The following is a 12,040-nucleotide window of genomic DNA, read 5'->3' as shown; positions in this document are numbered from 1 at the left end:
TTCAAACACTATTTTCTTAGGACAGAAACATTTATTTGTTAATCTGAGCATAAAACTAATACTTTATATCATGATCTTTAAATGTAATCACATAATAAGAAAAAATAATACGAGATCTTTTTTTCCGGCAATCTGTGAAAAAAGACATTGCGTGTCATTACAAAACACGTGTTCTCGGTAAATTGTAGGCACGTAGTAGTCCATCATGCATTGCAACTCATTAATTGGATTGGTCAAGGACCCAGGTAAAATTAAGTATTGTGTAAACAAACAATTATATTGGCGGGAACATAACTATGCTAGATTATGCATACCCGTATAAAGTAGTGTTACCGACCTGTTAAAGTATTGATTGGACACTACTCTGCAGTTACTACACTATTCAATGGTTGGGATAAGATCACACCAAAATGTGCAACCAACTGCAGTTTGGTGTTATCAACAAGCATCCTTTGTCTCGTTTCATGTTCTTTTTTTCTGGTTTTTGATAAACTATCTTACATTCTAGGCCTTTAATACCGTTCAGATTTTCGTCCATTCAATAATTTTTGTAATCACACCACGTATATTTAATTTGAATTAGAATTGCAGCAACCAAAATTTCTACTTTGCTTGATGCATTTTTCATGAATTGTTTCGTAAAATTGCAAGAGAACAACAAGACAAAACACGAATTTAATAATTAGTAACACATGTTTTAATACTACACTTATATGCTGCTTAATCTCAAGTGTTTTATTGTGTTTGGAGACTGTTGTTTGTCCTTTCGTTGTATTTTATTTGTGGCCATATTGTCTATTTTTATTTGTGGCCATGTTGTCTGTTTTTATTGTGGCCATGTTGTCTGTTTTTATTTGTGGCCATGTTGTCTGTTTTTATTGTGGCCATGTTGTCTGTTTTTATTTGTGGCCATGTTGTCTGTTTTTATTTGTGGCCATGTTGTCTGTTTTTTATTGTGGCCATGTTGTCTGTTTTTATTTGTGGCCATGTTGTCTGTTTTTTATTGTGGCCATGTTGTCTGTTTTTATTTGTGGCCATGTTGAATGTTGCTCTTTTAGTTGTTGATTGCCCTTTGGTATTTCCAACCCCCTTTCCTGTTCAAGATGGAAAGAAATGCCGTCTTATCGGATAGTATTGTCCCGAAAGCACAATATCAATGTTGTTGAAAACTTAAGAAACTGTTTTACAGTTGTGTTCAATGTAAAATCCAATATCATGCGGTAAACAAAATCAATTAAATCAATTAAATAAACCTTATAGGTCATCTGGTCCAAACCACCAGTTTAAGCTTTTGCCATAACTTGTCATCCGTCGTCGTACAGTACCAAAATTATTTTCCTTATATACCACAGGACCAGTTTTAACCAACCTTGGCCCAGGGAAGCAAATATAAAATTTGTATTTTTGTCCCTGTTAACCAATCGACATGGCTGCCATTGTTAATAATATGTTAATAATAAAACATAAAAGTAAAATGAAAATGATTGTCTAGTATACTAAAAAAATCATAATAGATCGAGTAAATCAAAATATAATATAAATGCTCTTGATGTCGAAAGGGTCTACCAAATTGTGAAACCGCTACCGAAAGGAATAATCGCTCCCGCGGTTTTCACTTAGGGTTGTAGGACGTTAAGAAACCAACAAGCAACCAATCATCAACTTATAGTGTTGTTGTCTATTATGTTGAATACGAGATATAATAAACAGTAAATATGAACAGAAATACAATATCTACAAAAATGCCACTATAACTGAATTTCAAACCACTATTTGACTTCTTGTAGGAGGTTTATTTGTCTCAAATGATGAGTTTTTAGCATTTTCGCTACTTATGAACAGAAATACAATATCTACAAAAATGCCACTATAACTGAATTTCAAACCACTATTTGACTTCTTGTAGGAGGTTTATTTGTCTCAAATGATGAGTTTTAGTATTTTCGCTACTTTCTTGAAAAGTTATAGATAAATTCTGTAAACAACAAATGTGATTGTTTAGAACGGATAGTTGTTGACCTCGTGACTATGTTTAGCACAATCAACATTGTGTGTGTTGTTTTAAATACTCTTTAAAATCGTTATCATTTGACATTTTAACTGCTATGATTCGAGTGCCACTGACGAGTACTATGTAGACGAAATGCGTTAACCCAGGTTTTGGTTTTGAATTTCACAACCATTGGCTAGATTTCTGATGGAATAGTCGTATCTGAGTTTATCACAACCGAATATTGGCTCTTCTATGATGGCAAGAAACGGTCAATTTCTCCACATTTGCTGTTTTCAAAATAATAATTCTAAAACGAACAGAATAAATATCAGTTTTTTTATAATCTCAGTACTGTACATTGTTTTAGTTCTTTTTAAAGATACACATAAAATTGTTCACAGTAACTTATCTGGTATTTGCAGACTTTCAAATGGTTGGCAGAGCAGTTCAGAATGCATTGGCATGGACAGTATTATAAGATAGCATTTTTTATAATAGAGGAATTTCACGTGTGGATAACAGTTATATTGTTAACGTTCTTATGTGGTGAGTATCCGAGGTTTGTGTTGCTGTTTGTTGTTGTTGATTTTATGTGGTCTTTTGTGTGAAGGTTTATTTAGTTAATATATATCAACTTTCAGCTATCTGTTATGCATGGCTTAGAATTACGTCTTACAAAATGTGTGCAATGAACAAAACAAATCAAAATTTCTATGTTGATCTAGTCTCATTAATTCAAAAACCTTATAAATAATCAGGATTTTGAATACACATATGAAAATGGACGTTCCTCACATGTAAAGTAAGGTGACAATAGTTTACCTGTGTTAAGAAATAGATAAACCATTGTAACAAACAAAAACTGAGTGAATCGCATGAACTTCAAAAGGAGAAACATGGTGCGTTGAGAGTAAGCGTCTCCTGCTATGCATATATTACCCGCCAATCGAATTCACTCTTAGTCAAAATGGCATAACCGGGAGTAGAAGGCAATTGATAAAATCACATATCAGACGCTTTTACTGGTATCTAAAGATATAAGACCTTGAAAATATGTCGCTAGTTTGTTGAGACATCGTATCGGTCAACCAATTATGATTTATGATTTAATAAATATAGATATCAAAATATATATTCACGTTGACAGAATTACATCCATTTGCTGCATAAAATCGGGGTTGTTTAAAACTAGCTGTGTTTACCTTTTTGGAATACCAATATTCTTGATAGGTGACTGTTCGGGGTTTTATTACGTATTTACCTTTTGCGACATATGGTCTAGATAGTATAGGCAAACGGCAAGGTAAGTGGGCTCGTTAAACTGGTTTAACCCCACCATATAGTGTACCTGTACCATACAGGTATCTTGACTACGTTTTGATCGTTCGTAAATGTCTTTTTGGAGTAGTCGGATATTAGTGGTTGATGAGATCTGTTGTATGGTTAACATAGCGCCTGTTTCTCAAAACAAGAGAGACATAGTTATGGTCTTACAAATTTAAACACTAGACTAATTGTTTAATTAATTGCATGCACAAACCGTCATGCGAACCCAGTTCGTAATAATGACCTTATAACTTATGTAGTGTCCTCATAACCCTTCTAGCTGTGTTATTTGTGTCAGGCAGCAACCCACGAATGTTGATTAACAAGTAGTATGTATAATTTAGACATGTAAACGCTTTACTATGGGGCAGAAATATGTTACTCCTTATAAATCGGAAGTTGACAACGGGAAAGCTGAAATCGTCACGTTTGTTATAGATCCTAGTTTACTGTCGTCTTAATATCGCGATGTCGAGAAAAAAATCCAGATATGACGCTGACCTTCTAGTTACGGTAGTATTGTTAAGTTCTATGTCACTCTGATATATGAGATGAAGTGTCCAGTTTAGGTTCACCAAGTTTGAATTGTATATCCATAACTAATAGAATTGAGAATGGAAACGAAGAATGTGTCAAAGAAACAACAATCCGACTAAAGAGCAGAAAACAGCCCAAGGCCACCTATGGGTCTTCAACGCAGCAGCGAGGAAATCCCGCAGGTGTTTGCGTGCTTCAGCTGGCCCCTAAAAAAAATCTTGGAAATAATGGGTTTGATATAAGTATGAGAAATTATAGTAGTTTTATCTTTAAAATAATGAGATACTATTATTGGTTTCTGTACAGACCTTTTGTTGAAAATATTGCGCTCAAACCCTTATTAACTAATAATACTTTCAAAACTGCATTTTTTTTTCATAATCTTTGAAATAGTAGTCACGGGTCTAAAATTTTGATTTCCATAACTATTGCAACCAGTCTGTACTAAGATGAATTTCCATCCGTAACTGGAGTGTGGTTTGCCTCGTGTTAACAAGTAGTTCAAAAATCAACGAAGACCACTAAAATGTAGACATGTACACCAGATATCAATAAAAGCCATGGCGGTGACATTATTGACGGAAACTTTTTTCACTTGAACAAATTATAATAAGATGTTAGTGATCAGTTGTAGAAACGATTCCAGTGTCTTGTTTTATCATGTTTTAAATATACATGTGTCTATATATCCAGTTCTAAATCGTTCTGAGTCCACAAAAGTTGTAAATAATGTCAAGAGAAAATATCAAAAATCTGCAAGCAACACCAAATTCTCGAAATAATTTCGAGATACTAATCAGTACAACTCCCAACGGATGTAGTTAATCTAATAAATATCATCCATGCAAGTCCATGAAAGGATGTCATCTAATGTCATCATAAAAAGCCTAAGTAAGAATTACAAACACTTCTAAATTTACCGCAGTGGATTAGTCTGAAAATTGACTGAAAGACTGAAAATGACTATAAAATGATTTATTGTTAAGACGTTTCAGATGATGTTTATATAAAAAAAACGAACAGTTTCGGACTAAAATTCATGTACTAGTGCTTGTAATCGACATTTTGTGGCATGTTCACTCATTTTTTTCCCTTCATTTCTATAGTTGAAATTAGTGAAAAAAAAACTCAAAAAAGAAACCGAACCGAATTCTGAGATGAAAAAAAAAATAAATCCAGAGGACAATGGATTAGCCAGGTGCTTCTCCTTTAATCGCGATCAGTGTAAAACAGAAAGTACATAAAACATACAAGAAAAAGGTCATGGAGAGTACTTAAATCCTAAACTGTGGTATACAAGATAAAAAAAAGCACACGAGTGTTCACGAGTACCGAAAATAAGCTCATAGTAAATGACATACTGATGTAAAATTATATGACATTCTGCTGTTCTACAATCTCATTTCGGGTTGCTACTCACAATGATTAAGTCAAAACATCCGTTAGTATCAGTATTCTACTTCATTAGTGTTTGTAATAATTATGAAGCGGGTTCTGTTTTTTTTTTTTAATTGACCTTTCTGCAATTTTTTACGTAATGAGATACAACTATTTTTGATAATAGTGCAGAAAATTAATCTGCAAGAGGCGTTAAAACAGCTGTCTAACGGAATGTCAATTGCCTGTTCGAAAATAGAATATGCAATTAAAAACTTAGCAATCTAACAAAATCTAATAATTATAATATTGTATCTGTCAACTGTTGGTTTCAAACAAATCAATTTCTTCAAATTCTTTTGTCTTTTATGTACCAGTCAGACATTTGTGATGAGTTTTAAACTTTTAATCCTATTCAGGTGGTCTCAACAAAATCATTTTAATTCATGAATAATTATATATTTTGGTTTAATGTGTGTTAGTTTTTCCTTTGTACCTGTAAAGTCAAAAGGATTTATGTTAGTATCTGTTGATCTTGCAGTTAGAATTAATTATTATTAACTGTTTTCAAAATATCATTTTCTTCTATGTAAAAGATTTGAAACGAACAAGTTCTGCATCTAATTTCAGTTTCAATTATTTTAATTCTGATCATGTTTATTCTTAATATTAATGAAATGCAACCCAGCAGACGTTCGATAGAATTGGGAATAAATTCATTACGTTTGCTTCAAAGGATTGTATAATTTTCATTGATTGAAGTTAAACCTAAATAAACAATATATCAGTTGGTTTTCGATATTATCTGACTGGAGTTCACTTATGGTCTCTGTAGAAATCCATTAAAAATATTATAATCAACTTATATTGACTTTAATTACGTGTATTGTACCTATCAGTTAGAATTATCATCGTAATCCGTGAACAGCAACTCAGCAGGTAGGGTAGGAAATAAGTTGTTATGAAAAAACAACTGACATTTATAGAAGTTTGCATCATTTGAAAGTAGTTACAGTTCTATGATCATGGTAATAGGGCAAATAACGATTTGAGGAGAGGTTTATCAACACAGAAAAAACATTATTGGTAAAGAAGATGTGTGGTAAACGTCAATACAACTTACATTAAATAACACCAAAAAAAAATCAATGAAATATGAATAGGTAGTCGTACAGTGTCTGAAGATGGGCAATTGTCCTCATTATAAAACAAGTAATAAATCAAACAAGGTCTAAATAAGTTGTTCACAAATCAGCAGGGACCAGTCCAATTTGATGTGTATACCAAAATGTCAATTAATTCAAATGAAGAAGTTGCAGCAATAGCAAAACAACTCATTTTCACTTCCAGCTGGCTGACGATATTTGTTGCATAACTATTTTCATGGTAGTCGTTTCCTTTTTCCCTTTGAAAGGGACACGTTTGTTATTTCGGATTTTGTTTGTTTATTACAGAAATCATATCATATTGTCATGTTTTGAAATAAAAAAAAAGAAAGTTAAAATCAACTTAACCGAGAAAGCCGAGATGAATATAATTGGTTTATCTCAGATATCTGCAACATTCTTTTTTTTTCTTTATTCAAAACCTATTCTTAAGATAACCAGAAATGTAAATAGGGAGAGATTTTTTAGATTTTCAGCTTAAATTTAAAAAAAACAACATAATATTCGTATTTTAATTGTGTAAAATGTATTTTAAGATTCATTTCATAATCATGAAGTTTTAATCGATATTAAATAGATACCTCTTCCCCATAAACAAGAGAATTTTAAAATTTGAATGTTTGTGAGGTATGTTGATATTCATTAATAATATTCAATTAACAATATTTAGCCAATATTGTTGCGATTGGTTTTAGATATATTCATTCTTTTCGTTTTCCCTATATATAGAAAGCGAGGCTCTTCCTGTCTGGTTCCCGGTTTCAGATATCATAATCCTGTGTTGGAGAACCGCTGAAGCAGTGTATCAATTATCCAACGGCACCACAATATGACCGATGGTGTGTTTTGATGATTACATGTATAATTGGCGGGAGCTTTTTCACTTGTGAAAGGAATTCCGAATATATTACTATCAACAATACTCTAGTTACATTTCAATTGGAAACACATATTCATTATTCCGATAAGAACCTTTAATGTTACATTTCTTCCAAAAGAAATAATAAACCAAAGTTTTTCTTCATATTTGTAATCAATATTATAACAGAATTTTTAAACTTACCACATGTTTATTCTTGTTTTAATGTTCGTTAATAAAATTGTTTTTGTTTCGATTTTGATAACATTTATACCGGTGCGTAAGATTAAATATCCGAACACACACTTTCCTTGTTCAATTTGAAAACATTTAATCCATTGCCGTGACGTCAGCCTATTCATTTACCGTGGATTCTTTTCCTAGAATCGAGGCTTCCTAAATCTGTTCCTGAAATGGAATCACCAAATTATATTCAATTGTTTCATTTATGTGCCTAATTTCATTTAGAATAAAGCAAAGTGCCCTCGACCAATGAAATTGTAGGATTTGATGCTTCTTAATGTGAAGAATGAATGTAAATCATGTTCCTAGTAAGGGATTATCCTATTGTTTAGGTCTATCTACAGTTCAAAACAAAGAGGTTCTATATAAAATGAGTTACAACTGCCCCGAAGCACATTTATCAGGTTGAAAGGATTTGTGATTGAAACTGACTAATAAAACTTTTATTTTGAAACAAACTAAAAAATTACAATAAAAAATTAGAATATTTAAAAATAACTTCAAATTACTTAAAATCAAACTATACCAAAGCAATGCAAAAAAAGTAATAACAAGTTTTGAAATTAAATAAAACCTAAATATTTAGCTAATATACTTGCCTAAACTCAGATTTCTGGATCCGCGGTGGGTAAAAAATAGTAATTTCCAATATTCTGATAAGAAAAAGGGAATTTCATTTAACTTTTGAATATATTGAAAACTTTTAAAGGCATTTCATTCGAACATTTCCTTGACATAATGAAGTAGCATTTAATGTAAAGAGCTGGCTGGACTAAACTATTGGTTATTAAATAAAGTTTTGAATTTATTGATTTGAACTGTAAATAAACAAAAAGATAATACCTCCCTAAAACATTACATGAATAAAATTGAGAATGGAAATGGGGAATGTGTAAAAGAGACAACAACCCGACCATAGAGCAGACAACAGCAGAAGGCCACCAATGGGTCTTCAATGCAGCGAGAAATTGTAACATTCATACTCACAATCACGAAACTTATACAATTCCCACCATTCCATTGTACTGCTGTAAAACACAATGAATTATACTTTCCAAAATCATAAGAAAGTCTTTACATCACTAAAACTAATTCATAAATGAAATACATAAAAAGGAAGTCATGCATTTCTCATGAACATTGCACTATTAATGAAACTAATTCTTGAATACAACCAATCAAGAGATCATTTGAGCCTTGAGCACTTCACAATATTCTAAGTTTGTAAGAGAATGTTAATCCTTTTCATCATGATAAGTACTCGCTAACGCTCATACTTAATCATGAAGAAAGGGATTATCATTCTCTTACTTAGAATATACTCACCCCTTCTCTTCCAATGAAAAGTCATTTTTTTTCCCTCTAATTTTCATAGTACATGGCTTTCCATGCACTATGAAATGCTATACATGAATGACTTTTCATTGTAGATTAATTATGAAAGTGAACTCTTAATAACTTCACTAACGAAGTGTACAATCCCCTACGGCATTTTCCTTGGGAAAATAGCCTACTGATTAAAGATGAAAGAGAAAAGAATTAAAAAAAAAACATTTTGAATTTTGCAAATGTTTATAAACTTTATGATGGTACACATTCGTATGATTAGTTTCTGGTGTCGCTTACAAGAAGGAAAAGAGAGCAAAATATCATGTTTATTATATAAGCTGTTATATGTAAATCTCAATAATTATGGTTATGATAGTAAATGGGTATCATATATAAAGAAAATTTTTGATGACTGTGGAATGTCAAATATATGACAAAGTCACAACTTATTTCAGAAACGTTGGGTCGTATTAAGTGTTCAGCAAAGATTAAGAGATCAGTTCACTCAAGAATGGTCAACAGAAATGAACAATTCGCCCAAGGGGCTGTGTTATAGATTGTACAAAAATGTTTTTAAATTTGATCACTATTTATCAGTACTACCATTTAATTTATTAATAACCTTATGTAAATTTAGATGTGGGAATAACCGTTTGCCCATTGAGACGGGAAGGCGGCGCAACATTCCAAGATCTGAAAGATTACAAGTGTCACCTTTGCGACTCAGCTGACATTGGTGATGAATACCATTATATCATGTCATGTAATTTTTTGAAAGATGAAAAAAGCAAATACTTACCACAATATTGTAATAAAAATATAAATTTTATTAAATTCAAACAAGTATGTTCAACCCAAAATATTGTTGAGCTTGAGAAACTTTGTATATTTATTAAATCTATTTCTGTGAAAGTCTATCCTCCTGGTTAAAAACAACTATATGTTTATTTATCTTTTGTGTAAATATTTATCATATTAATTTGTATTTCACACATGCTGTATTTAATACTTGTTATTATTATAATATTTTCTCGGTAACAATGTATTTGGTTTATAAGAATAAAGATCATTCATTCATTCATATACATAATAAACAAAAAATGAAATGGGGGTAAAGATGTAGGTAAAATAATATTTATTCAATTTTTATACCTTTTTTTTTTTCTTTTAAGAAAACAATGTATGACTGCTGATATATAAAACAAAGGATTTTTTTTTCGGAAAAAAACACAATACATGTACATTTATCAATAAAAAGTAAGCATCTTATGTTGAATGGTCTGAATTCAAATATTTATACAGTGAGTTTTATAATTATAAAAAAAAATCAAATTTCAAAAAGCGGATTTACATAACATTGTGTGCTTTTTAAAATCAAGAAATTTAAGGTATGTAAGTATATATAAGTATTAAATTTTACCTGAAGCATAACTCAATGTTTGAACAATTTATCCTTTTTGTGCTCACAAAACTATGTCCGTACTATTTCATTATATCCATTATATTGAAATGATCATTATCTATGTTATATTAGAATATAGCAAAGAGCTCTCGACCAATGAAATTGTTGGATTTTATGTCTATTAATTGTGAAGAATGAATGTAAATCATGTTCTTAGTATGGGATTATCCTATTATTTGGGTATATTTACAGTTCAAAACAAAGAGTTTCTATGAATGAGTTATAACTGCCCCGAAGCACATTTATCAGATTGAAAGGATTTATCACAGTGATTGAAACTGACTAAAAGTTGAATTGTGAAACATACAAAAAAATCAAAATAAGTTTACTGGTGCAGTAAAATTTGTACATTAATGTTATTATGAGAATATTAATAACTTCAAATTATTAAAAAATCAAACAATATAAAAGCAATGCAAATAAAAAAAAAAAAAAAATTTCATAAATCTTTAGCTTTCCAAAACTCTGATTACTGAACCAGCAGTTGGAAAGAATAGTTATTTCCAATATTCAGATAAAATTAAATAATAAAAAAACAACAGGAATTTGATTTAAGTTTTGAATATATTTAAAACTTTTAAAGGCATTTTATTTGAACATTTCCCTGACATAATCATGATAATGAAATAGTATTTGATTAAAAAGCCGGGCCAAAATATTGTTACTCAAATGTATTTATTGATTTAAACTGTAAATACAAAAAGGATAATTCCTCACTAAAATATTACATGATTTACATTCATACTCTCAATCAAGAAACATATACAATTCCTACCATCTCTTTGTACTTTTTTGTGTGACTTGTGTCACCTAATGTCTATAATGCATTTTTTAATATTTCCAAAAACATAAGAAAGTCCTTACACCACTACAACTAATCCATATTTGAAATGCCGAAAAATGAAGTCATGCATCAATTATAAACATTACACTGACAATGAAACTAATTCTTGAATACATCCAATCAAGAGATCATTTGAGCCTTGAGCACTTTACAATATTCTAAGTTTGCAAGAGAATGATAATCCCTTACTTCATGATGAGTACTCGCTAACGCTCGTACTTAATCAAGAAGAAAGGGATTATCATTCTCTTACATATACAATTCCTTTTATTAACCTAGTTAACACTTCATTATAAAAAGTGAATTCTTATTAAGGTTTGGATATTACAATGGGAAAGGATAATTTTGTAAGGTCACTCGAAATTGTGAATAAATTGGTCAGACAAAACTTGGTCATGTTTTATGAACTTTTAAAACCATCGGCTACGCCTTTGGCTTTAAATCTTCATAAAACATGACCAAGTATTGTTTAACCTATACATAAAAGAACATATGATACATATCGGTACAACGAACACACAGGGTTTGTACCTTTATATATACATAATAGACAATCGTATAGTATAAGTTGGTAGCCGCGAGGATAAGATCAATGAGTAATAGAGTCAAGTTGAAAGTAGAGATTTGTCGGTTTAGGTTCGAATCTTTGTTTTCTCTTTGTTGTCCCTATTATTTTTTTTCTTCAGTTTTTTCTTATTGTGTATGTTATTGTGGATTTTTTTTTGTAATAATAGCGTGCTTTCCTGTTTATTTTTTGGATTATTATTGGTTATTTCAGGGATTTTTTTCAAGAATCAACGCTTATCCATTGTATCTATAATACATATGACATACATTTAATCTAACATATGTGGCATATGTTTGATATTACGTATGTGACATACATTCCATCGTTAATACATTT

General features: G+C 30.8%; 1 protein-coding gene across 2 annotated transcripts in view; it reads left to right on the top strand.

Moving 5' to 3' along the window:
- The window catches only part of LOC127733978 (protogenin-like), a 63,988-nt gene that overhangs the window by 27,200 nt on the left and 24,748 nt on the right, over window positions 1–12,040 (top strand). For both annotated transcript variants that reach the window (XM_052243466.1, XM_052243465.1), the window contains exon 2: window positions 2,416–2,539. In XM_052243466.1, the coding sequence (XP_052099426.1) occupies window positions 2,446–2,539 (94 nt within the window). In that variant the 5' untranslated portion in view covers window positions 2,416–2,445. The remainder of the gene's footprint in view (window positions 1–2,415; window positions 2,540–12,040) is intronic.

This window comes from Mytilus californianus, unplaced genomic scaffold (assembly GCF_021869535.1).
Source record: "Mytilus californianus isolate M0D057914Y unplaced genomic scaffold, xbMytCali1.0.p SCAF_3, whole genome shotgun sequence".
NCBI classification, from domain to species: Eukaryota; Metazoa; Mollusca; class Bivalvia; order Mytilida; family Mytilidae; genus Mytilus; species Mytilus californianus.
This window is presented reverse-complemented; position numbering and strand designations above follow the sequence as displayed.